The sequence below is a fragment of the Equus przewalskii genome, chromosome 3 (genome assembly GCF_037783145.1).
Source record: "Equus przewalskii isolate Varuska chromosome 3, EquPr2, whole genome shotgun sequence".
In the NCBI taxonomy this organism is placed as follows: Eukaryota; Metazoa; Chordata; class Mammalia; order Perissodactyla; family Equidae; genus Equus; species Equus przewalskii.
The window spans coordinates 9,972,106-9,998,285 of record NC_091833.1 but is presented as its reverse complement, the minus strand read 5'-3'; the positions used below and the strand labels follow the sequence as shown (position 1 = coordinate 9,998,285).

General features: G+C 62.0%; 1 protein-coding gene across 1 annotated transcript; it reads right to left on the bottom strand.

Annotated features, from left to right (window-relative positions):
* Positions 1-2,850: 2,850 nt before the first annotated feature.
* Positions 2,851-22,765, bottom strand: MMP15 (matrix metallopeptidase 15). The gene is made up of 10 exons (XM_070612004.1): positions 22,452-22,765; positions 11,840-11,988; positions 11,050-11,178; positions 9,534-9,841; positions 9,059-9,220; positions 7,647-7,900; positions 7,121-7,259; positions 6,000-6,150; positions 5,749-5,864; positions 2,851-4,815 (listed from the first exon to the last, which is right to left on the bottom strand). The coding sequence occupies exons 1-10, from the start codon at positions 22,611-22,613 to the stop codon at positions 4,349-4,351; spliced, it is 2,037 nt and encodes a 678-aa protein (XP_070468105.1). The 5' UTR covers positions 22,614-22,765; the 3' UTR covers positions 2,851-4,348.
* Between the last annotated feature and the right edge of the window lie 3,415 nt (positions 22,766-26,180).

Sequence of the window (26,180 nt, the reverse complement as noted above, 5' to 3'; positions counted from 1 at the left end):
CCCGTTCTACAAATGGGGCATCTGGGCTCAGAGAGGTGAAGTGACTTGCCTAGGACACACAGCCTGTGAGCAATGGAACCACAGTCAGCATCTGGGTCCCTGTAAGGATGGGCAGGCTGGGCTCAAAGGCAAGGTATGGTCAGGACACGCGTGCGGGAGGAGTTAGAGTTGGAAGGAAACTCAACCACCTTGAGGAGAAGAGGTGGGACTCTGGAAAGGGCAAGCTATCATCGGGGCCTTGAATGATCTGTGCAATTTGGGCAGGATGAAATGTGTGGGGAAGGGTTTTCCAGCGTGAGGGAACAGCATAAGCAAAAGCATAGAGACACGAAGTGCTGGGGACATTTGGGACAGGGCAAGCAGCCTGGCAGGGGCCTCTGCCAACACTTTGTGGGTCACGAGGCCACTTGAGCAGCTGGCTGAGGGTGGTACTGATGTGCCCTGCAAGTGCCCTGAGGCCTGGAATCTCCAGCATTTTCCGGGCTAGCCGAGGGGGTGGCTGACCTCTGCCCCCTTGTGTGGTTTCATGGGTGGGGACAAAGCCAGGCAGCCTCCGGCCCCAGAGGCAGGACTGGGGGTGCGGAGGGGCAGCACGCCTCACTCCTCGGACCTGCACAGAGTCCCCTGCAGTCTGGGCGGCTGGAGATGGACAGGAAGCCAGCCACTCCTTCCCGTGAGTCGGAGGAGAATGGCCTCTGTGTGAGCCACAACAAAAAGGCTTTTCTGCCAAGTTGGAGGGGGAGGAAGCAGCCGGCTCGGCCCTGCCCCAGCCTGAAAAGAAGCTCTGTTGGGGTCCCTGGGGTCTTCGATGCCTAGAATGTGTGGGGTGGGAAGGCCAGGGTGGGCAGGGGCCTCCCGTCCCTGTCTCGATTCTCCAGCAGCACCAGGATGGGGAGGCCTGGGCTGCTGTGCAAGTTGGTCCTTCTGCATTCTAATCCTGGCATGGCCATTTCCTAGCTGTGTGACCTTGGCCAAGTCACTTCACCTCTCTGAGCCCCATTTTTCTCATGAGTGAAATCTAAGCAGGGGAGTGTGCGAGTTGACTAGAGTTGCATGGCACGTTGAGCACTTGCCAAGGGCCAGGCACTGTCGCTAGCACTTTACAGACACCGTCGTCTGTTCACCCTCCCAGCAGCCTGTGAGGCAGGCCGTATTACCCCCTCCACCCAAGTTTGAATACTGGCAGCATCGGGGCTGAAGCCCAGGATGCCTTAGACTCTAACACTCCAGACCGTGCAGATGCAGGGGAAAAAAGCCTGGAAGGAAACCCGCCAAGCTGTCCACACTGGCCGGGGGATTCAGGGGACGTGTTTTTCTTCTTTTTATCTGGAATGTCTTATTTGTCTTACTTGGAAACTAGCAAAACGTGAAGGAACAAAAGACACTGAAGGAGAGGGGGCTGTGGGGGCCCAGGGCGAGCTTAGGTTATGGCCCCATGGAGCGAAAACCCAGTGTAGAGATGCAGTTAACCCTGGGGAGGAGGGGGCGTCCGCGGGGCTGCAAGGCTCTCTGGGGACGGGGAGGCAGGGCTGAGGTGTCCACCCATCCCTCCTCAGAGACCTCCCTCCCCAATATGGGCCCAGAGGGAGCGTCCACGGGGCTCCTGAGATGCGCTCTTCCTTCAGCCCTGGGTTTCTCAGACGGGGTGGAAGCTCCTCAGGCAGTTTCCTGAGGAGCCGAGGCCTCTGCCAAGTCTCTCCTCTGGGCTGGGCTCCGAGGAAGAGCTCCACGAGGGGCCTTTCATCCTCCTTCCTTGTCCCTGCGCCCCCACACCGCCCTCCCCCTGCCCGGTGACCTCTGCGCTTCTGGGTGACCCCCAGATTCAGGCAGACCCGGGTGGGGGGTCCTGTGGCTCCTGCCACAGGAGAGCTGGCATCTGCCCTGGTCCCCGGGCAGCCTGCCGAGACCCCGCACTGGGGTCGGGGCTCGCGGGTGCTTCCTTGCCGAGCCTGAAGGCCCGTGGGGCTTCCGAGGCCAGTGCTTCCTACCCTCCTCGGCCAGGTCTGAACACAAAGAGAGGAAAGGGTGGATCAAGGAGGCTGGGGGGGAGGGGGAGGTGCGCAGCTGCGGGGAGGGAGGGGCCTGGGGCAGGTTGAAGGACGCTGCCCAAGGAGCTAGGAGCCCGGCCGGGCCCCACCGTTGGGGTGGGACTCATGCCGGCTGATAAATGCATTCCTGGGGGTGCAGGCCAGTCCCAATAGGCTTGGCCCAGAGGATGGACCGGGGTCAAGGCTTGCCAGCCAGGCCCTGGGGGCAGTAACACCTGTCTCCTCTCCTGGGCGACTTCTGCACCCTGCCCGGGGTGAGATTCCTGCTTCTTCAAAGATGAGAGGGCAGACCTTGGGGGCCCCGCTGACCCTCTGAGCAGAGCTCTCTGGCCTTGGGCACTGTGTCCCCTGCGTAGAGGGGAACTTTCAGGATCTGAAGTGGCACCGGATCCCATCCCTCTTTCCTGTCCGAGCTGGTCTTCAGGCTGCCCAGAGCCCCGTCTGGATGGGTGAGGGGGCTGGGGGGCCTGGCCTGGTCCTCCCACCCCTCCTAGATGGGCAGGCCGTGGGGGTGCCTGGTTGTCCTTTCTCACCATGAATGAATGGCCAGTAAATTCCGGCTCCTTCTCTGCCCCACCCACCAGGGCCACCCCAGTCCCAGGCCCAGCCCCCCTCACTCTTCCCCTAGCTCTGCCCCTCCCAGGGCCATTGAGAAGGAGCCCCTACAGAACTGGGAACAAGGTCTCTCTGGCCTGGGGGACAAGCCCCTTAATCCCAGCCGGTCCCCCCCAGCCGGCCCCCTTCACCTGCAGCCCCTCTGGCTGTGAGCTGCAGACCCAGGCTTCTGACAAAGGACGCACACTCGCCGGCAGAACAATTTAATCAGTGCAGATTATTTACAGAAAGAAACATACGGGGGTGGGCACTGACCCCCCCTCCCCTTGGCTGGCTCTCTGTTCTGAGGATGGAGGGGGAGGAAGCTACTGGACCTGTGCTGGGGCCAGCCCATGAGATGCCCCTCCCTCTGGGGTCTGGGGGTTCTGGGCGGCGGACCGCTTGCTCAGGGCTGGGGAAGAGCCGGCTGTACAGTACCATTTCCGCGGCAGCCTCACCTCCCGCCTGCCTTGGGGAGGAAGAGGGGGAGGAAGCGTCTCCACCCTCAGGGCTGAGCCCAGGAGGGCAGTCTCCAGACCACAGGGGGCCCCTCCAGGCTCCACAGCCCCCTCCCCCAGTCCGCACGGAGGGATGCGCTGCTGGCCTCTCCCCACCACTGTCCCTTCTCCCAGTGCCCTGAAGGACAGGGAACCGGAGGGGAGGAAGCCCCCAAGCCTGGGGTTGTGGGCCCCCACACCGGTGGGCAGACGCCTGTGGACATCCACCACCCCGGCCTGGGCAGCCGTCAGCCCCTCTCTCTCCAGGGGACACGGGCAGCTGGAGCCTGAGGCTGCAGGGTTCTGAGAGCCCTGAGGATGGTGATGTGGATGAGAGAGGGTGGGAGGGGCCCAGGTGGGTCATAGCTCAGAGAGGAGAGAGTGGACAGGGGCCGGAAGCCCAGCCAGGGGTGGGGGGCGGGGGACGGGCTCCTGGGTTGGAGGGGCCTTGGCAGACCCCCTTTGGTCCTTGGTAAGGCAGGCCCAGGGCCCCTTCTCCAGAGAGGGAAGGGGGTGTGGGCTCAAGGGGTACGTGGGAGTTGGGGGCTGCTGGCCCCTCGCTGGCAGGGGTGCGGCGGGGCTGTTAGGCACAAGGAGCCGGGCTGCTGGGGTTGTCAGAGGAGCGCTGAGAAGGAGCCAGAACTCAACACGGACTCACGGCCAGTGGGCCCCCTCCCCCTGCTGTCCCCTCCGGCCTGGGGCTGCACTGGGGGAAGGGTCTTCCTACGGCAGAGAGGCTCAGGGGCTGGAGACCCGTTGGGCCCCACCCGTCTCCAGAGCCCACGGTCGGCCCTGGACTCAGGGTGCAGGGGATCCAGGCCGGAAGAACCTCCACAGCTCTTCCCAGTCTTCCAAGTCAGCCTTGTAAGCCCCCACTTCTCTGGCTGTGCGAGCAGAGCGGGGTGGGGGCCTAGCTCCCTGTCCGGAGCAGAAGGACATTCAGGAAGCGCTAACCCCTGCCCTGAGGGACCGCCCAGTCCAGGGAGTAGAAACAGATGCTGAATTAGTGTGCAAAAACAAAAGATACCTGGGCATAAATAGACGACGGAGGCAGGGCTGGCGGGGATGTTGGAAGGCCCGGAGAGCCCCCACCCGGGGGCCGAGGGAGCCACTGAAGGCTCTTGCTGGGCACCCCGAGGAGCCATCTCAGAACCACAGGCGCCACGGCCAGCCAGGCCCCCTTAGCACCGTGAGGGGCAGGCAGGGGCGTCAGACCCACTCCTGCAGGGAGCGCTTGCAGTAGAGGAGCACGCGGGGTGCGCCCTTGCGCTGCATGTGCACCAGGGCATAAGTGAGGCCCAGGACGCAGAGCAGCAGCAGCAGCGGGGGCACCAGCACCATCACCATGCTCACCGTCCGGGTGACCTCCTCCATCTGCACCACCACGCGGCTGCCCCCGTCCCCATCCGTGCCCACCCCAAAGTCCCCCTCTCCGCCGCCCGGGCCTGCCGCAGGGCCCTCACTGCCCTCCTCGCTGTCACCGCCCGCCCCGGGCTCTGCACCCCCGTCGGGGTTGAAGGGTGGGCGGGCCACGTCGGGCCATCGGGGTCCCGGCTCCACGTGCTCTTGGCAGCCCATGAAGTCTCGCAGGATGGATTTGGGGTAGCCAGGCTCCATTCGCAGACGCTCGTTGTCGAACTTCCAGTATTTGGTGCCCTTGTAGAAGTAGGTGTAGGCTGCGGGGGCAAGCAGGCCGGAGTGGCGTCAGGCTGTGCCCCAGCCGCCAGCGGGAGAGCCTTGAAGAAGGGTCTTACAGCCTGCCAGGTTGGGGGCTGCGGTCAGGGGGCCCTGCGACCCCGTCCCAGGACTGGCTTCACCCCCCACCAGAGAGGCCGGTGTCCTGCTCACGGCCACACAGACGTGCTGCAGCAGATCCGAGGTGAGGCCTGGCACTGCCTTGGACCAGCTCTCTGGCCTTGGGCACCTTGCCCACGTCCCAGGAGCCCCTGGGATGGTCCGGGCATGAACCCCGGGGTGAGTCTATGCTCCACCGAGCAGTGAGATCAGAGCAGCTGCAGTGACACCATCACAGAAGCCGTGCGACCCATTGAGCTTTGGCGAAGGCAGCAGGGTCTCCCCCGGGCCTGAGGCCCAGGGCTAATGGGTTTTCTTAAACTCACCAGAGACCCTGCTGGAGAAAGAGAAGCCACAGCTCTCTGTGACTCAGTTTCCCTTCCAGGCGGGTGAGTGGGCACCCTGCGAGGACTCTCGCCCCCATCGCTCTGAGCCAAGCTCACTCCGCTGGGGCTTGCAGCTCCCTGCGGGCTGCCCAGGGGCGGGGATCCTGCGGGGAGCAGGGCTGTTCTGAGCACCAGCTCAGAACACAGGCAGGCCTGGGCCGGACCCCGAACTCCACGATGCCCCAGCTGCGGGATTTGAGCCTTTTGCTCAAGCTTTCTGCTTTAGAGGGGCTGTCTGTAAAAAGGGGATGGTGCCAATGCAGGGAAGACCAGGAGGTGACGCTCTGAGAGCTCCCAGCCCAGGGCCTGTCACAGCTGTGTCCCCCATATGTGCCATCACACCGCCGGGCGACCTCGGGTAAGCCCTGTCCCCTGCATGTGGAGGGGGCATGTGAGAGCTGGGCAGAGTGCAGGGGCTGGCCCTGGTACCTGCGTCGTTGCTCAGGAAGGCCCCTTTGGGGGAGGTGGGGATCCCCTGCCAGACACTGATGGGCTTGGGGTAGCCGGGGTCTCCGCGTTGTGTCTCCTCGTTGAAGCGCCAGTACCTGTGACCAAAAGCACCGGGCTGTGAGCCTGCTCGGGCTGAAGCCCATCCCCACAGGCTGTGGGTCCTCTCTGGGCAGGCCTGGGGGCAAGGGGCCCTGCTGAGGACTTCTCCTTTCAGGGGAAGAGGCGCCCACCTGTCTTCTTGGAAGAAGAAGGTGTGACCCGTGGGCTCCCACCAGATGGCCGTGTCGATGTGGTCATAGGGGATGCCCAGGCCGTAGCTGGTCAGTGGCTGGGGGTAGCCAGGCTCCAGGTTCGCTTCTCGGAAGAGCCAGTAGCGGTCACCTGTAAAGACAGACCTGGGGCTGAGGGGGGTGTATGGGGAGGAGACACAGGGAACACTATTCTGGGCCCACAAATCCATTCACATCCACTGCCCCACTCACCACACACACACTCACACTCCTACCCTTGCACACAGGACAGGAGCTGACACCCACACACCCACAACACACAACATAACTCCCCCGTGCATCTCACACCCTACGCTCACACACACCTGTGACACTCCTTTACACGATCACGTCACCCGCTCACACCTGTACACACATCACCCAATAACACGATACATGGGCCTGCATTCCCATGTGAATGTCCACCCCCCGCCCCCTCCAGTTCTTGTACAGAGAGAGGAAAGATGGGGAGCCGTGCCTGACCTCTGGTCTAGGGGCTGCATCCTGGGGGCACCCAGTGCATGGCCCAGGGCTCCCCACTTTTAGTGTCAGCCCAGCCCTGTCCTCAGAGAACTCCTGTCTTGTTGAAGCTCAGGCCAGCAGGGCTGGGGACACAGCCTATCCATCAGAGGGTGCTGCGCTTGAGGCCCTCCCCAGGGAGGCAGGCCCCAGAGAGAGAGCTGGTGGGGTAGGGAGCTCCACTGTCCCTGTGGACAGACCACAGAAATCCTGCCCCAGTGTGGATTCTGGGGACCCGTTCTTATGAGGAGGGGCTGCAGAAGGCACAAGAGGCAAGGAAAGAGGGAAACGACGCAGAGACCCTATGCTGTAGAAGAGGGACATTCGCCCCAAGTCAGAGCAGCCTCTGGCCCCCAGGGTCGCCCCCGGCTTCTGTCCACCTCCCCCACCCCGGCCTTGCTGCCCGGAGGACTCGTACCCCCAGGGTGAGCCCACAGTGGGCAACAGGACAGGACGTGACACAGCCTGTCGCCCCCCTCCTCCCTTGGGCCTGGCTGGGTCAGAGGCCAGGCCAGAGGTCAGGGCAGGAAGGCTGCCCAGCCCCTCCCCCCACCCCAGCTCACCTTTGAAGAAGACGAAGCGCCCGTCTTGGCGCTCGTAGGCAGCGCTGATGTCACCGGGCAGCCCACGCCAGAAGTGCCCGATGGGCATGGGGTAGCTGTCCAGGACGCGGTTGTGCCGGACACGCCAGAACCAGCGGCCCTGGGGACGGCGTGGGGTCAGCGGACAGAGCGTGCAGGCCACCCAAGCCTGGGAGAGGGCCCTCCTCATCCACCCCTTCCCAGGTCATGGAAGGTCCCGGGGGAGCCCACTGAGATGCTGAGGGGCAGCTCAGAAAGCCAGGGCCCCACCAGGGACAAAGGCTGTGGGGGTGGACCCCCATGTGACCACAGGCAAGACCTCGGGCTGGTTTCTTCTTGGTCTGGGGTCCATTGGCTCCCAGGGGCTGCACAGTGAGGGGGGCTGCGCAGTGACCGGGGGCTGGGGGTACCTGAGCAGCCAGGTGGGGCCAGGCTCAGGGGGTGGAGGTGCTCTCCCGCTCTGGGCCTGGGCCAAGGGGCTGGGGGGTGGCACAGGCAGGGGCCAGACCTTGAACACAAACATCTCCCCACGCAGCATGGCCACTGTGTCAAAGTCCCCGTCGCAGATGTTGGGGCCATACTGGTCAGGCCGCTCTGTGGCTCGGGGCTGGGCTGGCGGACCTGGCTTCGGGGGCCGCTCCGGCTTGCCGCCTGGCGGTGGTGGCTGGGGAGGTCTGGGGGGCCGATGGTCGGGCCGGCCTGGCCGCCGGGGAGTCACAGTGGGGAGGAGCCGGGTAGGCTGTGGCTGACCATCCGGGGTGCCTGCAGAGTTGGGGTGGGGAGTGGGAAGTGAGGGGGTTACCCTGGAACCCAGCCACGATACCAAGTTCTTCTACTCAGTACCCTGGGAGCCTGGGACCCCCAGCCTGTGGAGACATGTGCCCCAGGGGCAGGCCCACCCAGGTGAAAAGTCCTGTCTGTCCACCACAGCCCCCTCCCCACATCTGCCCTCACCCTCAGGGGGACCTCCATCCTCCTCCAACAGCCCCCTCCCCACACCTGCCCTCACCCTCAGGGGGACCTCCATCCTCCTCCAAACAGACCCTCCCCCACACCTGCCCTCACCCTCAGGGGGACCTCCATCCTCCTCCAAACAGTCCCCTCCCCCACACCTGCCCTCACCCTCAGGGGGACCTCCATCCTCCTCCAAACAGTCCCCTCCCCCACACCTGCCCTCACCCTCAGGGGGACCTCCATCCTCCTCCAACAGGCCCCTCCTTGACCGCCCCACACTGGGCTTGGGTCCCTGCGCTCTGATGCTGCCCCTGGCTCCACTTCCCTTGGGGACGGTCCCCTCAGGATGCCAGCCTCCTCCGGGGAGACTCCGGGAGGCAGTGGACATTCACAGAGGAAAGAATACAGTTCTGCGAACTCTGTCCAGTGCCCATCAGGTTACCAGGTCACTGGGGATACAGTGAGGGAGTGTCTGTCATGTGCCCACCAGTGCCTGACCCACTGAACTGGCCCTCGCCACTGGAGGCTTTCTCAGCTAGGGCCTGGGAGGGCGGTGCCACCTGCCTCAAAGCCACTGGGAAGTGAGAGATGGACAACACGCAGTGGAGAGTGCGGACAGGCTTGGGCTAGGAGCAACAGTGGGAGGAACGGGGTCCTGGGACCCCAGGGGCACCCGCGGTCTAATAAGAGTATCACTGAGGCTGAGGAGGAAAGGGGTCAGTGAGGGTCCACTGAGCCACCCCGAGGGCTCTGGGTGTGGGCCCTGGGCAAGGGCCAGGCCCTGGCTGTGATTTCTAGCACCACCAGTTACTCCCCGAGTGATACGGACAGGTCACTAATCGTCTCTGGGCATCAGTTTCCACATCTACAAAATGGGGACAGCAGTGGTACCCATGCCTCGTGGGGTGGAGCTGAGAGCAAGCGTGCAGAGCCCCCCCCCCACCCGCTGCCTGCGCCACCGCTCACCGTAGAGCTGCTGGATGCCCCGGAGGTCATCCTCAGGCAGCTGGAAGTTGTCGGTGTCCATCCACTGGTAGAAGGGCGCCATGATGGCGCTAGGGTTGCTCGAGTGCTCCAGCCCCAGCGCGTGACCCAGCTCGTGCACTGCTACCAGGAAGAGGCTGTTCCCTGCAGGGGGGCAGCAGCATTGTCAGCCCTGGCCTAGCCCGGGACCTGGCCCCCCCAAATGCTGTGGGCTGAGGCTGCCAGAGAGCCTGCCCTTGCTTCACTCTTCGAAGAGGCTGAGCTGCTCTGACTTCTGGGCTCTAAGTGCCCCGTCTGAGAAATGGGTACAATGATACCTTCTCTTCCCTACCACCCCTCGGAGATCACGGGACAACAGAGAGCAAGTGCCGTGCTGCAGAGGACGGCACAGGGGAGGCTCTCCCCTCCTAGCCCTGGGGCTCTGGCTCCGCCCCCCGCCCCGGCCAGCTGTCCTCACCGTGCAGGTCAGTGCTGGAGAAGGTCCAGGGCTCGTCGGCATCGAAATGGGTATCCCCACCCAGCCCAGGGCCAGGGAAATAGGCGTGGGCCAGAAAGCCACCCGTGCCATCAAACGGTGAGCTGTCGCCGTGGAAGCCAGAGGCGAAGAGTACCATGATGTCGGCCTCCTTCTGCCGCCGCAGCCGGATGTCCTCGTAGGGCACCTCCTGGAAGACCAGGGGAGTGGCCTGCTCCCACACTTGGAAGGCCCTGCGCACTGCCTCCAGCGAGTGGTACCAGCCCAGCTTCTCCGTGTAGTTCTGGATGCTGCAGGGGGACACGGACACGTGTGAGTGAGCCCCAGGCCTGGGCTCCCGTCCACCTCCATCACCCACCGGGCTGGGCACAGGGGCACACGGTCCCAAGGAACGCGCACAAGATCCAAGCGGGTTCACGGACAGTGCCCGTCAACACTGACCCTTAGTTTACTCTGTGGTGAGTTCGAACAAGAGAACTAAGCTGTCAAACCCAGGAGTTCATTAGGCTGTCACCGAATAAAGTTGCACTGTGCCAAATAAGCTTATTTTAAGTAAGAAAAGCATTAAATAAATGTATAGGTGATACGTAGCCAAGAGAAAGACCTAGAAAGTGGGATGCAAATGCCTGAGGTTCAGGAAACAGAAGCCAAGTGGTTCTGAATGTTGGGCTCCAGGGTCAGGCCAACCCGAGTTCAAGACCGGGCTCTAACGTTATCTGTGTGACCTTGGGCAAGTGACTTAAGTGTCTCTGAGCTTTAGCTTCTCCATCTGTAAAATGGGAAAAGGAGGGCAGCGCTTTCCTCATGGGGCCTCTGCGAGGATTAAATGAATTAGCTCATGTCGCACATGTGTGACTGAGCCTGGGCGTGATAAAAGCTTGAGGAGGCCTGTTCTCAGATGTATAAATCAGATTGAGCTTCTGTGTGCTGGACAGAGCTCCACGACAGCGGCTGGACCGCAAGTCACCCTGGGGGCCTGGGGTCTCCGTGGCTGCGGGAGCTGCTCTTCCTGGAGAGATGGAGCTCGGGTGGGGCCCTGGCTGGACGGGAACAGAAAGGGGAGCCCTTGGGGACCACCACATGGCTAGGGGCTCAGAGGGGCTTCTTGCCCAAGGACTCAGCAGAGAGCAGGAGGGTCACTGAGCCAGGGTTTCTGCAGGTGACTTGCTACCTGTTCGGCTTACAGATGCAGATGCTGGCATCCCACCTGGAGGACCCAGCTCTGAGCTTTGGGGGGCCCCAGTGTGTCCTGGGGCAGGAGCCCCTCTGGGCCCTGGGCTGCTGGCAGGCAGGGGCAGGGAGGGGAGGAGGATAGAGCGGAAGCAGCCCCCAGGGTCCCAACCTCCTCTGGAGGGAAGCCGCCTGGACTGTGGGGCCCACCTTGGCGCGTGGGAGCCGGGCAGACTGTCCACGCCGGACCCCGGGAGTGGGCTGCTGGGAAAGGAAGCCCTCCAGACGAGCCCCTGGGAAGGACGGCCTGCAGGCAGCCGGGCCCTACCTGAAGGTCAGGTGGTGGCTGCTCCACTTCCTGCCAGTGAGGGCATAGCGCCGCCGCCGCCGCCGCAGGTTGGCCTTTACGCGCACCCCGAACTGATCTGGCACCCCGCAGCGGGGCCGCTTCATCCACCTGGGGCGCAGAGCAGGCAGTGAGCACACGCCTCCCTCAGCACCCGGCTCCCGCCTGTGCTGGCTTGGCCTCCTCCAGGCCCCTCCTGCCTCTGCCCCTTGGATGAGTGTGTGGGGTGGGGGAGACTCTCTGAGCTGCAATCTCCTCATCAAGAAAACAGGTACAAGGATCTGGTACCAAAAGACTGAGCGCCCAGCAGCGGCTCTGCCAAGCTGAGACCCCTCTCACCAGTGTCACCCAGGAATGGGAGAGTGACTCCTGAGGCCCCCCGTCCTTGGCATGTTATGCAGCGTGCACACTTATCAAGGACGTGGCCTTGGGTCACATCCCCTCTGTCAGGTTCAGAACAAGGCCAGCTAGGATGTCCCATCCAGGGTATGTGTGCTGCACCTCTCCACTCCCATGCCTGTGGCAGACATCACTAATCAACCCTCTGTGCCTTGTGGCCAAGCCAAGATTCAGCCTCAGGAGCTCTCTCAACACAAGGCTTTCAGCAGCGACTCCTAACCAATCAGAGCTAGCATGGGGGACCGAACCATCTGCCATCTCTTATCTGGGCCCCTTTTTTCTGGAGACTCCACATGCCAAGCCCTCGTCAGAGCAGGCCAGGCAGAGGGCAGGTGCCAGCGAGGTGTGGGAAGGGCCCGACGGAGGGACTCACGCCTTGGTCTCTTCATCGAGCACGCCAGTGACAGGGATCCCATAGAAGCGCTGCATCTCGGCGAGGGCAGAGGCCAGGATCTGGGCGGAGCGCAGGGTGGACATGTGGCGGCTCGGCTGGGGCAGGTAGCCATAGAGCCGCAGCCAGTTCTGCAAAGGAGAGGCCATGCCATGGTCAGCAGGACCCGGCACAGCCACCTCCGTGCAGGACAGCCTGCGCCATGCCACCTCCATCGGGTCAGAGCTGCACCTCCTCCTGCCTCAGCTCTCACCCCTCATTCCTCCCATCCACCCCAGCCCTGCACCTTCTGCCTCAGGGCCTTTGCACTTGCTGTTTGCTGCCCAGAGTGTTCTCCCCTAGACATCCATCCTCATTTTCTTCAGGCCTCTGCTTCAACCTCACCTTGAGGGAGGGGTGTTCTCTGACAATGCTATGTAAAAAAGACCTCCCCCCTCCCACCTGCTGTACCCTGCACTCCCTCCCCTCCTTTCCTGCACTTGTCACCATCTGACACACTGTGTGTTTCACTTGGGTGTTATTTATCCTTTGTCTTCCCCCTTTAGGACGGAAGCTGTGTCCATGAGGACCATCCACAGTAGCTGTCCTTATTACTGCACTGGCTCCTCCTGGCTGGGCCCCCTCCCACGCCAGGCTGACTGCTGGGGACCCTAAGGGGTTCAGAACCTCTTGAGGCCTAACCAAGCAGGAAAACCATCCCCTTCACACTGCTCTCCAACAGACCCTAAATCTCCTGGAAAGAGAGCAGATGGGTTCGGACAGCCCACCCAGGGCCGAGAGGGCGGGACAGGAGGCCTGAGGTCCAGTCCCTGCTTTGTCACAGACTCTCTGTTCTCTCTGGCCTGTTTCCTCGACTGCAAAACAGGGAAGGATGGGGCTTCTGGGGGGTGTGATTTGAGCGAGACAGCCCCGGGAACAGCAGCCGGGGCACAGTGAGGGTGCCGTCCGCTTCCAGAGCTTGTTGACCAGGTCTCCTCATCCATCCATCCACCCGCCCATCTGTCCATCCATCCACCTGCTCACCCTCCTACTAAATGCTCCTGGGCGCCCCCTCTGTGCCAGCCACCATGCCAGCTGGAGGCTGTGGAGGACCACGGCTGGGGGGCCTGACCTCCCTGGGGAGACTCGGTGCACCCAGAGGAATGCACACCTGCGAGTCTGCAAGCAGACGCGACCGTGAGCGGGAGGGGACCTGAGGGGCTGCTCTCCGAGGCTTGGGAAGGGGAGGCCTGTGCATCATGGCTCCACCAGGCAGGATGGTGGCCAGATGTGGTGACTGCTCTGGACGGACAGCCACGTGTCAGCCGGCCAGGGCCACGCCCACACCTGTCTGCCACCAGTGTCACATCCAGCTCCTCAGGTACTTGCTCCCCCAGTGCCATCTGCCAGCCCAGCCCTGGTACCCGGCCAGGCCCCCGGTGGGGACAGGATGCCCACAGAGCCTGGCCCAGCAGTGCCCAGGCTGCCTTGGGAAGGAGTGGCTTTCTGAGCCAAAGAAGCTGCCAGAGCCGGAGACAGGACGCCCAGGCACGGCCTCCGAGCCTCGCAGGGCCCAGGTAAACAGCCATAGAACAAGGAGGCCGAGGCACGGAGCTGAGAAACAACCCTCAGCTCTGGTGACAGAGTGGGGACAAATCCCGGCCCAGCCACTTCTGAGGTGTGGCCTCCCCGTGCCTCAGTCTGCCATCAGTGAAAGGGGTTGTGTTAGGAGCTGCTTGTCTCCTTGGCGTCGGGGAGGGTTTAACGGGGAGTCCACACTGGCGCTCCGCCTTGTCCTGGGCAGGGGAGAGCGCTGAGCGGGTGTATGATCGATGAGGCTGGGGCCTGTCTGGCTGTGCCCCGAGCAGCTGTCTTGACCTCTACTAAGGGGGCTGAGCGCTGGGCAGCCTCAGGTGAGGGCAGGGCAGCTGGGGGAGGTGGGAGCCCTGGTGGCCTCCCCCACTGACCCCCTCACCCCTCTGGTCCAAGGCTCCTTCCTCAGCTCCACCAGATGCTGGCAGCATCCTGGGCACCCTCCCTGTTCTTCCCAGGCACAGAACACCTTTCCTGAAGCTCTGTATATGGAAGGGCGGGGGTGGGGGGCGGATGTTGACCACCCTTAATTAAGGACATGGTTTTCCTGAAGAAGCTTGGAGACATCTAGAAGGCAAGGTCATGATGCTCTAAAAGTGAAAGGAATCCAGCCGGAGTCAGGGGAGGTGTGCGGCCGCCTGCTGACAGATGAGGGCACCTCCACATCACCTATTTGCATAAGGTAAAAATATCTCAGGGAGCGCAATCACAGGCCACCAAGGGGCTGATTAGCGGTGTCTGCAGAGTGACAGGAAGGCAGGGCGGGGAGGCTCGGGCTGGGGCCCTGGGGAGGGCAGGGGGGAGCTAGACATATGTGCAGCGAGGAGCTCGAGAGCCCAGCGGAGCGCAGGAGGCAGAGGGGCCCCTCCATCCCAGGGGCAGCTCAGGGGCTGACGGGAAGGTCCCAAGGGTGCCTGTGGACCCTCCTTCACACAGGCAAGTCCCCTGCAAGTCCCAGGGAAGCCAGGAATCTCCAACTCAGTATCAGTCAAGCCTTGAACTCTCAGCCTCCTGGTGACAAACGCCTCGGGGACATTGCCAGGGTGAGAAGCCGAAGCTGAGGACCCACGGCATGGGTGGCCTTGGCCCAGAGCAGCCGAGCCCCAGATGACAAGGCGAAGAAGCTGACGGAGGCTGCCTGACCGGCAGACTCGTGCTCGGGGCTGAATGCCAAGTGCCAGTCCACCTGCTGGGCAGCGGTGGACACCACCCGTGGGGCTGTGGGCTCTTCCTCTCCCCAGGGTCCGGGTCTTGCCACCCTACTTGCTAAGTGTGACAAGCCTGGGAGGTGAGGCCATGGAGGGAGAAGACAGCCTGGGACAAGGGTGAACAGGTGCATGGCAGGTGCTGCCGCCCCCGGTGAGGAGGGGCAGCTTGCCGAGGTGCTCTGTGCCATGGGACAAAAGTGGGAGCGACCCCCAAGGTCATGACCGACCTCCGGGTCTCACAGTGGGGGAGGGGCTGTGTCCAAGCCCCTGCTGCTCCTACTGCTGGCTGCAGACTGTCCCTTACATAAGGGGCCTCGTTCTCTTCCCTGTCACCTTGAGTCTCACAGGTGGGGTGAGCCAAGCAGGTGAAGCTGCTCTCTCCAGTGGGGAAACAGAGGCTCGGGGAGGTCAGTAAGTGGCAGAGTAGGGGGACCTCCTCCCTGAGGGCCACTGTCCAGTGGGAGGTAGGGAGGGTTCTGAAGGGGTTCTGGGGTCATGAGCCCCTCCTCCCTGTGGCCCAGGGTGGGAGGCTTGCTGCAGGAGACCCCACCCACCCTGGTTCTCTCAGTCAGTTCTTTCTCGAGCTCCAGATCCCATTGCATAAGTGTGCATAGAGGCTTCAGGTGAGTGGCTGGCCCCAGGCAAGGAGATGTGGGACCACCAGGAGTCTGAGGGGAGAATGCGGGCCCCCTGACCCTCCAGGCTATAAAACACAGCAGCTGAGGGCTGAGATTCTGCCAGAGGTCAGGCCATCCATTCTCATCATCCCACTCAATGCCCACAAGTACCTCTGAAAGGTAAATATGTTGCCATCCGCATTATACAGAGGGTGAGGTTCAGAGAGGATGAGTGGACCAACCAGGGTCACACAGCTGGTCTGGGCTAGAATTGGAACTAGTAGGCAGTGCTACTGGACCAGGCTGTTTGTGAAGGAGCACGAGCTCCCCTTGGCCTGAGGCTGAGGACACTGGGCTCAGGTCCTTCTCAGGAACAGTGCCCGGCACAGCACCGGGGGAGGGCGTCTGATCCTCCCCACACCCCACATCTCTGACAGCGTCTGGGCACAGGGCCACGTCAGCTGGGCTGCCCCCCAGGACTGCTGAGACAACACCAAGGCAGGCCCACAGAGAGCATGTGTCTGAGAAGGAGCCGCCGCCAGATCAATACTGTGCATTAAGCAGCTGTGGGGGGTGGGGGTGGGGGCGAACTCCATGCTGCCACCACAGCCAGCCCCTCCAGCCAGCTCCCCGGGCTCAGATCAGTGGAGCTCCCTCCCCCACGGCCTTATCAGACCCCGAGCGATAAGGACAATCTCTGCTGGGCTCTGCTTTGCTTCTGTCGCCCACGGCTCTCTGCAGTCCAAGCAGACCCTGGCAGGGCTGCCAGCCAGGCACAAAAGGAATCTTGTTGGGCTTGCCGGTGATGGACCCGGACCCTTCATGGCCTTGTGAGGTCCTCACCGTGCCCATCTCCCGTGGCCTGGTCTGACGGCTCTTGGGAGCAGGCCAAGGCCTCGCCCGGCTCCGCACTCCCAGCCATGCTGGGCACAGAGCTGGGGCTGAATGGGATGCTGCATGCCGGAGCAGCCACAGACCCTGCACAGGCAGGGCACGCACTCCAGGCCCATCGGGCCCACCTCTGGCCAGGGGATCTGAGTCAGGAGCCCGTTTACCAGCTAGGTGAGCAAGACCTAGGCTCATCAGTCTCAGGCCAGAACGGACCTCAAGGCCATCAAGTCCAACTACCTCACTGGAGCCTCCATGACCACAGCCAGGCCCAGGCCTCATCCAGTCTGCGCCCCTGCAGAGACGGGCACCCCCTGCCACCGAGGTAGCCCATCCCGTCTTTGGGCAGCAATGCCTGTTAGAAAGCTCCTCCTCGGGCTGAGCAGAAACCTGCCACCCAGTGGCATCTGCCCCTTGGTCCTGACCGTCCGCATAGCAGGCCTCTGAGTAATGGAAGAGGGCTAGACTACTTCTCTGAGCCCCTGTCCCCTCCTTGCAAAACGGGGTCAAAACAATGGCTCCCCAGCTGCCCCCCAGGGATGAGAACACAGATGACACAACTAGCCCCAAGGCCGGTGAAGAGACTGGGCCCCAGGCCAGGCCACCCCGTCCTCGGTGGGGCATTTACTACGTTTAGAGGCAGCATGGTCCATATCAGGCAGTTCTAGAGGAACACACTTGCTTACTTGGGGCTCAAGTCTGCCCCCCACTATGGGAAAGGTGCAGGTGGGGCTCTGGGTGGCGAGGAGGGCGGGCAGGGTGGGGGAGGGCCAGCCGGGAAGCAGGAAGTAGACGTCCTGGAGCTCCTACCACTTCTTTACTCTGCGGCCTCCCAGCCTGCCCCGGCACTTCTCAATCTGGAGGACAAAAGAGACGGGCCTTCTGGCCAGTGGGCAGGCTGAACAGAGCCCTGATTGCTTGTGGTTTCAAGGCTGGCTTGGGGCCAGGCCTTGGGGCCTCACCTGGAAACCCCCGTGTAGGTATCGTCTCCTAGATGGGGCTGTCCATGGGCAGAGCCTGCGGGGTTGGAGAGGCGGAGGCAAGGGCTCCAGGCTCCCTGGGCAGCTCGGGCCCCACCTCCATGGCCTCCTTCCCCTGGGCTCAGGCCCAGTCCTGGTGGCACTTTCACAGGACGGCACCCGGCCTCTGACCTGCAGCCTTTAACCCAGCAGCACAGGGGCTGGGAGCTCAGGCTCCAAGCCAGACTGACTGGGTTCAAATTCCAGCTCTGCCACCCCTGCCTGGGGAATCTGGGCTAATTTCTCTCTCCTAACAGCCTCAGTTTCCTCTTCTGCACAATGGGGTTAATGATGGTACCTACACTTACAGGGTTACTACCAGGATTAAATGTGAAAATGCTTACACCCTGAGGCCATGCCCAGGACAGAAGTGAATATGTTGAAGGTGCTCAAAGAGAACACGTGACCCTCAGCGGTCCCCATGTGAGGGACGCTGGGTACGGTGTTCAGCATTTCACATGTAAACGCACTGAATCTCCCCAAGAATTCCACCCAGTAGATACCATCACTATTCTTATTTTGCAGATAAGGAAACTGAGGCTCAGGTTCCAGACTTGCCCAACAGCAAATGCCACTTTCTTCTCACTGTCACAGTCTTGCCACCATTTTGCAAGCACTTCCTATGTACCAGGCGCCATGCTCATAAATGCTGGTCATGAAGTTGAGCTCTCCCCCTTCCAGGGTGGTGGTCACTCCCGGGAGAAGAACGAGGTGGCGCCCAGGGCCAAGGGCTAGTCCTGGAGAGCTGATCCAGACCCTGGCCTCCAGGCTCCACCATCAGATAGCAGGAGGATGTGGGGCATCTCCAAGGGCCAGCTAATGGCTGGGACCCAGGTCCTCATCTGTCTGTCCAGATACCGAGTTGGGTTGAGTTGGGTCTTCTTGCTCATTTCCTGCTGTTTCCAAGAGGGAATGAGATCTGGCAAGAGGCGTCCCTCTGTCTCTCTGATCCAGGCCCAGGTCGCACAGCTCTGCTGCTCTTGCTGCAAAATCTGTGCTACTTCCCCTGAAGGGTCCAGACATACCCGGAACCAGTGTTCTGGGGAGCGGCCTCATGCAAGCCTAACTGCGGGGGCTTGTCCAGCCAGAAGGAGCCTGTTGTGTACCACAGGCCTGGGACGTTCAGCCACTTTCAGGGTCCCAGGTCCTCACATGCATCAGTGGTGTCCTCCCAGGATGCTCGTTGTGATAGAGAAGGACCCAAGCAGAGAGTCCCCAAGCCATCTCTGCTTCTGCTGACTCACAGAACACAGCTCCATGCCCAAGGCAGAGTTGGCCACAGGGCTTGGAGGGTGGCCGGCTGTGTGAGCCACGTAAATCTTGGGACGATACTGAAGATGCCATTTGTCTTAGTCCATCTGTGCTGCTGTAACAAAAATACCATAAGCTGGGTTGCTTATAACAACAAACATTTGTTTCTCACAGTTCTGGAGGCTGGAAGTCCAAGGTCAGGGTGACAGCACGGTCAGCTTTTGGTGAAGGCCCTCTTCGTGGCTGCAGAATGCTGACGTCTTGCAGTCTTCCCACGGCGGAAGAGGCAGGGGAGCCTCCCCGGGCAGCTGTTATAAGGGCACCAATGGCCCTCGTGACATAATCACCTCCCAAAGGCCCCCCTCCAAACAGCATCACCTTGGGAGTTAGGCTTCAACATCGGAATTTTCGGGGGACACAAACATTCCGTCTATGGCACCGCCTTTAATCTGAGCTGGGAAGCAGCAGCCACCACAGCTGGCCTCAGGCTGAAGTCAAATTCCCAGCTGGGCAGAGGTGAAGATGGCAGGGAACAAGTGGATCAAGCGACAAAGGGGCATGGGGGAGCAGCCAGAACCCAGGGCCTGGCAGGGAGGGCAGCACTGGCACTCTGAGTTGGCGTCAGAGGCCCTGGGCAGCGTTGAAGGGATTTCGGAGGAAGTCTTCTTTGGGGGTCTGTGTGTGTTTCTATGTTGTCTGCTTCCCACCCTCCTTGGGGCGGCGCAAAGGCAGGCGTTGCACCCAGGGGTGAGCGTGGGCAGGCGGGACAGATACAGGGTTCAGACAAGGAGCACACACTGGGCTCTTCTCTGCAAGGAGGCAGCTGACTGACCGGACCCCAGGGCAGCCCCAACGCAGGGACCTGGCAAAGGGCACAGCCCAATCACATCAGGGGTCCCCGGGTGCACTGCCAGCCCAGTTTTCTCTGGGTTTTGAAACAGCGTATGGAGAGAGGTGGTTTGTTAGTAAGAGGAGAACAGACTAAAAGCAGACATGGGAGGGAGGAGAGAAGATTCTGCTTCTGTGGGCTCCCACGACAAGGCCATCCCATTACCCCTTCTCCTCGAGGGTGGGCACGGGGCCTCTGTGGTTTCTGCTCCATATTTAAGAAAGAGCATTAATAAAGAGTGCACCAGTGGGGCCCCCAGGAGCCAGCATGGAAGCTCGGCAGAGAGGGGAGCACAGGAAGCCCGGGGCTGTGGCTCACCAGTCAGACCTGAAAGTCAAAACCAGAATTCAGGCTGACCCTCACCCCTCGTTTTGCTCATCCTGCTCAGCTGCCAGGTAGGGGCAAGGAAGATATGCAGGAATCTGCTCAGGGAAGGTAGGTGTGTCTGCGCTTTAGTGGCAGTGGTGCCACACCTGTGAACTCTGGCAGCCTGAGTCACCTCCAGGGGCGGGAAGGGCTGAGGGCCCGAAGTTGTTCCTGGGAGAAGGGGGTGGGGAGGAGGAGGAAGAAACCAGAGCTTCTCTTGTGAAAACCAATGGCACGTAAGTGGGCTAGGTGCTGTGGCCAGGGAGAACAGGATGGAGATCTGAAGGGGGGCCCAGACGCCCAGGCCAGGGAGGCCAGGAGCTACAGCTGGCACCTCCGTCAGGAGGGGCTCGGGTCCATGCAGGGGAGGGGGCCTCCAGTCCAGGATGGCTGGAGCCCGGGCCCTGACATCCAAGGGAAGGAGTGAGGCAGGGCAGAGTAGCTCAGTGGTAGCTTCCCCAAGGAAGAGAGCCTTCTCCGAGCTGGGGCCTGGCAGGCTGCAGGTGTCTGCCGGCTCCGGCCGCATGCAGGACTCCCCAGCTCCTTAGTGACGGAACTCCTGTGCTTCCTGCCCTGCGAGGGAGGGGGCGGGGCAGGGGCTGGCCTTGGCTCCATCACCAAGCTGCTCAGAGAAGGTCCCATGACCTGAGGTCTGGAGCTGTGGGGATTCAGGGAGGGAGGATCCCTGGACTCAGGGTGCAAGCCAGGCCCAGGAGGCTCTGAGGCTGGTCTTTGGGGACAGTTCTCCCACAGCCTCCTGGCAAATGGGCTGGCTCCTGAAGCCACTGGACTCTGGGCCCACATCCAGCCAGACTTGATGGGACTCCAAGAAACAGCCTGTACCCCAAAGCCAACCCTAGGATCTGGGCAGCCCACCTTCTCTAGCCCTCCGCCTACCTTGGCTTCCAGCATTCAAGGGTTCCCTGAACCTTCCAGAGTCTCCTGCAGCAGCAGCCCAACCCGAGCTTTACCCCAGAAGAGGGGCTGCAGGTCAGTCACAGATTCTCCAGCCAGTGCCACCACAGGCTGAGGGCCAGGGTCTGTGGCCCCAGTGCTGGCCCTGGGCCTAAGGGGACTCCCTCAGCTGGGAGAGGAGGAGGATGGAGGAGCAGAAGCCAAGGAAAGAGAGAATGAAGCCCCTCAGACCACAGGTCCCGGCGGCCCAGCTCCCAGCCATCTATCTATGATGCCGATTCACAATGCATGGCCACCAAATTCCAATTTGCTCCGTAATTGCTTCCTGTGCAGAGATGCGACTCCTAAATAGATTATAAACTCCTCCAGGGTGGGTCTGTGACTTGCAATTCTTTGGTACTCCACTCCAGAGAGTGGCAGGTGGGCGCAAACAGCCCTCTCTGCCCAGTACCTGGATGGCAGGCTGAGGGGAGATCTCCACCAGCAGGAGCCCCCTGTAAGCCCCTGCCTGCCTGTGTGAACGGGGCGGGGACAGCAGGACCGGGCAGGGGCTGGGCTCCCACTCTGCCTCCTGCCAGGGCCTGGCTGCCTGCAGCTTTCCCTGGCCAGGCCAGGCAGGGAGGGCAGGGCAGGTGGGGAGCTGGCTGGGAGGTGTAACTTGAGCCGGGAGGAATTCCCTGCCCTTCCTCCATGCTTTTATTAAAGTAGGGCGGGGAAGGGCAGGCTTCCATCGGAAAAATCTCCCAGGCAGCCGGGGAGGTGGGGAAGCCGCCGAAGCCGCCGGGGGCTGGGAGGGAGCACCGGCAGGCTGCAAATAGAAACGGCACTCAGGCCCGCAGCCCAGGCGGCAGGAGGCTCCAGGCCGGCCCAAGGGCACCGAGGCCCGAGCCTACGCGGGCGGGCGCAGAGGCGAGGGTCCTCATACCTCCCCGCCCAATCCCCTCCTCTCCTAGTCCGGAGCAGGGTCTTAGAAGTCGGGAAAGAACGGACCCCGCTTTTGCTCTGGGGCCACGGAGCTGGTGCCCTTACTATCCCTGCCCCGGAGGACGGCGCTAGGCGACCCCATGGAGCCGGGGGAGCTGGCTGGACCCAGCTCTGCGCCAGGAGGCCGGGCCTGACCACCCGAGGGACCCATCCAGGGATGGGGCCCCGTGGGGATGTCAGGCGGGCTCCTGGTGAAAAGAAGTTCGGAGTCCGCCCTCTCCGACCCGGGCCTGGGCGTAGGGGCGCTGGAGGGAGGAAGCGCTGGGGTAGACGGGGTCTCTCTCTTGGACCCCCCCTGGCCGTGGCGCGGCTTCCGCGCAGGAGCCCAAGAAAGTCGCCAAAGCGCCCCCGCAGCCCAAGTCTGCTGCCTCGGAGGTTCGCACTCCTTCCTCCTATCCGGGCCCGCCGCGCGCGACTCAGTGTCACCTAGACCGGAGGTTACCTAGGCGGTAGTGCTGCCTGCTCCGCCCGCGGTGCCCCAGGGCAGCCCCCTCCCCACTCGCAAAGAACGCCACGGCGCGCCCGCAGGTCTCTCGAGGAATCAGCCGCCCGGGAGGGAGGGAAGGAGGAGAGAAGGGGCTGGGGACGGCAGAAGAGGCTCCCGGGAGGCGGTCTGGGGCGCATCAGTGCTCAGGGCAGGGCTGTAGCGGTGGAGAGGGGGCGCGAGCCCCACGCCCTCCAGGGTTTTGGAAGAGGTGCGCCGCAGAGGGCGAGCTGGAGAGGGGCAGCTGGCCCGGTCCCCTTTCTTCCCCGCCCCCATCTCCGGGACAGGGTCCTGCCTCCGGGCCCCCCACCTCCCAGCCTCAGGCTGCGGGCGTGGCTCCCTCCCCACCCCACCCCCAAGGGCCCCAGCCCTCGGCGCCGGGCCTGGGTGGGGGTCCTTACCTCCGCTTTGACTTCTGCGTCCTCCGCCGCCGCGCCGCGGCCCAGGCAGCCCAGAAGCACCAGCAGCAGCGGCAGCATTCGCGGCCGCGCCGCCGCCTCCCGGCCGCCGAGGAGGCTGCCCGCCCGGCCCGGCCGTGCGAGCGCGCTCCGGTCGCTGCCCATGCTCTCGGCGCCCAGCCCGGCCCGGGGCACTGCACGCGGGGCTCGCCCGCCCGCCGGCGCCGGGTCCCCGCACGCGGCTCCGAAACTTGCGACGCTCCCTGGCTCCCCGCCCGGCGGGCGCGCGGCAGCCCTCCCGGTGCCCGTCCCCGCCGGAGCCGCTTAGGTCCCCTCGGCAAATTCCCACGCCCGGGGAGAAGCGGGCAGGGCAGGGCCGGGCGCGCGGAGCCGGCCCGCGGGGGAGGGGGCCGGCCGGAGCCGCCCGCCGCGGGGTCCCGCAGCCTCGGCGCCCGGGGCCCGGCTCCTGAAAGCAAGCGCAACTCCCGAGCCTTTGTCTGGCTCAGCGCTCCGGCCGCCCGGTCCCGAGGCGCCCCCTGCGCGCCCAGCTCCCTGTGTCCATGCCCGGGCCGGGCGCTGGCCGAGCGCGCGCCTCCCGACCCGGGACTCTGCTCGCCCCGCGCCCGCCGGGCCGGGCCCCCGCGCAGTGCCGGGCGGCGGCGCAGGGAGCCGCTCGGAGCGAGCGAGCGAGCGCGCGGGCAGGGAGCCGGCGCCCGACGTCCCCGGCGACTTCGGCGCAGCTCGGGGCGCTCCCGGCCCTCGCCCCCGCCCCGCGCCGCGGCCGCGCCGCTCTTAAAGGGCCAGCGCCCTCCGCGCCCGGACCCGGCAGGGCCGGGGGCGGTACCTCAGCCGGCGGCTTCTGGGTAGCAGGTGCCGGCCGTGGAGCCGGACACGGGGCCCTTTTACTCTTTCCAGGCGGCAGGAATCCTCCCCAGCCCGCCCCTGTCCCGCCCATCCTTGCTTTAGGGGAGCGGGGTTGACCCCCCAAAGCGACTCCCCAAGAGGGATGGAACAAGGAAAATGAAGACTCCTTTTTCTCCCACCTAGTGGGTGGGTGGGGATACTGAGGCAGCGGTGGGGAGGAAGGAGAGTCGGGGTAGGAGGGACCCGAGTCTTGCCTTAGGCTAAAAAAAAAAAAGATAAAAATCTAGAGATTCCTTGGTCTGAGGCCTCTTTTTAAAAGCCTCGAGGCATCTTTGGCCCTTCCGTGACTTTTCTGAGTTGTGACTTTTCTGAGTTGCGTGCGAAGTGGGAGGGTGGGTACCTTGGGTATGCAGTGCGGTGGGACAGGGCACTGGTTTAGGAGAGACATGGTTGCAGTCCTGCGTTGCCACTTACTGGGGACATGGAGATGAGCAAGTTACTTAACTTTTCTGAGCCTCCATGTCCTCACCTGGACCTCACCTCCCATGGACCTCACCTGGTGAGACCAAGGGCTGGGGTGAGGGTGGGTATGCTTCTGGTTCCTGGCCTAGCATGCATTAGGTATCCAGGCAGAGGACACTATTTTTGGCAAGTGAAATGTGACAGTGTGGCCAACAAGGTGCTGGGCTGGTGGGCAGCTTCCTTGGGAGGGAGCTTAAAGTGCTAGATTTAATTCTATTCCAGGAGAAGCTTGAGATCCAGTCGGTGTGGGTGCAGAAGGCCTGAGCTGAGGGCCCTAGGTCTAAGGTCCACAGGGGCTACATGTCCAGACCAAGGGCCGTCCCAGCGCAACAGACTGCCGTGGGGTCAGGAGGTGAAGGCACCTGTGAGGGCCCGAGGGCGGAGAACCTCCCTGTCGTCTGCCACCTCCCAGCCCAGCCCAGCCCAGAAACTGGAGCTTTCCTTACCTGAGGGCAGGTTTCTCTAGAGCAGGCCCTGGGGCGCCCAGCAGCCTTGCCTCCTGGAAATCAGCAAACATCTGGCAGAGCTTTAGGACTGGCCTGTCCACCCCTCTGCGGTGTGAAGAAAAAGTACTGTTAAAGAGAACAGACCAAGTTAAAATGTGAAGATAGATTTTATTAAAAAACCGTTGCTATAGGGGAAGAGAGACTCCAGTATAGAACTGGGTCCAATTCTGAATACAACCAGAACAAGTGGGAATTTATAGACAAGGAGCAAGTTGGGGGTGGGGGGGGACTGGTGAATGGAAAACTTCTAAGAGGAGACACCAAGTCTGGGGGATTCTGGCTGAAGGCAGGCGGGGTGATGGGAGATCGGCTGGGGGTAGTGGGGACGCAGAGTTTGATCAGATATCGGTGGGGAATTCTCCTAAACTGACTTAGCAGGGTTCTTGCTAAAACTGGACTCTACAGGAAGTACAGGGAGAGGCCTTGCTGCGGAGAGGATTCAAGGGAGTCTGACTCAAGTTTGGTCAAGCCAAGAGTCTTCATCAGGCTCCCTTCTTGCTCAAGGGAAGAAGAGGCCGCCTTCTTTCCTCTGAACAACAGGAGTCCATTTCTCGTTTGCTCGCTTTTCCCATTTGTGTGGAACCAGCAGAACCATCCGTTGAGGCTTGGTGACAGTTGATAATTGCTGTGCTGTACGACCCGCAAGACGTTCAATGATAGGGATACTTTGAAGATAAATGGAAAGGTCAAGATTTGAGGTTGAATTGATCTGTGTGCCCGACTTGGTAGATCATCAGGGATCTACCAGAAGAAGTCCCAGGACCTGTTATTCTTCCTTGGTGGTGTGAGCGCCGTGGCAGTGATGCACAATTTCTTCGTTGACCTCTGGAACCTTCCTGTGTATGGCAGAGATGGCAGGTGGATTGCCAGCAACAAAGGGGGAGCAGTTGCTTCTGATCACTGTGCAAGTGCCCCCGTCTGCAGCCAGGGTCAAATTGAAGGTGAGGCAGTTATGGAGAACAGCACACTGGGTTTCTTGAGTTGGCAAGCCACCAGTTGGAGGCCAGTGGTGGTGTTATCCAGGGACAAGGTGAAATGCTCCAGCCATGAGTAAGTGCTTCTGTTGTTGAGTCTAACATCTTGAGTCAGGCGATAGAGTCCTGGGGATGGTACCCAAAAGGTGGCAAACCTTTCCCCCAAAAGTAGTAAGGTTGTGGATGGGACGTAGGCCCAGTTCTGTAGCTGTTTTTTCTAAATGGCCTCCCCAGGAACCGAGATCACCTACAAGGGTGTCTGTGATGTCCTGAATATCTCATCTTCCACTAGTGAGAACAAGGTGAAGCTGAGGGAGTGATTGTTTTAGAGACAGTTTAGGAAAGGAAGAAGATGGTGGGGCTAGAGTAGGATGAAGGGCCCGGTAAGATTGGCAAGGCAGCAAGATCCCATCCAGTTGGCAGGTAACAGCCGGTAAGATTGGATTCCACAGACAAAATGAGAATCATCGAGAGTTAGCCAGGAGTCATAGAAATAGTTATCTGATGGCCAAGGGTAACCAAAGAATGTTAATTTTGAAAGCAGAGAAAGGATTTGTCAGATGTCGTCCATATGGTTGGGCTGGGTCTGAGAAATGAGGCTGGGAGGGGCAGTGGGACATTTCCATTTATATGAGGGATAGTGGCTTGGGGGTTTTATGTTGACTTAGTGACAGCTGGGTAAGTGTCTTGCTGAATGCTCATTCTGAGAAAGGGGCCCATGGAAGAATTACAATGGAAGACGACCTGACCGTGTGAGGACAGACTGGAATAGGTGCGGGTGTTCCTCACCGTTTAAAACGGCAGAGGGAGCAAGAGGAAGGGATGATAGCAAATCAGAATCCTGACTGATCGCAGGGAGGGTCTCC

What these genes read in the sequence shown, in the direction of transcription:
- MMP15 (XM_070612004.1), bottom strand. Translation starts at nt 22,613, where the DNA reads ATGGGCAGCGACCGGAGCGCGCTCGCACGGCCGGGCCGGGCGGGCAGC. An exon ending in ACGCAGAAGTCAAAGCGGAG is followed by an intron (nt 11,989 to 22,451) that starts GTAAGGACCCCC and finishes TCTCCTTTGCAG; the next exon opens with AACTGGCTGCGGCTCTATGG. An exon ending in GGGCATCCAGCAGCTCTACG is followed by an intron (nt 7,901 to 9,058) that starts GTGAGCGGTGGC and finishes CCAACTCTGCAG; the next exon opens with GCACCCCGGATGGTCAGCCA.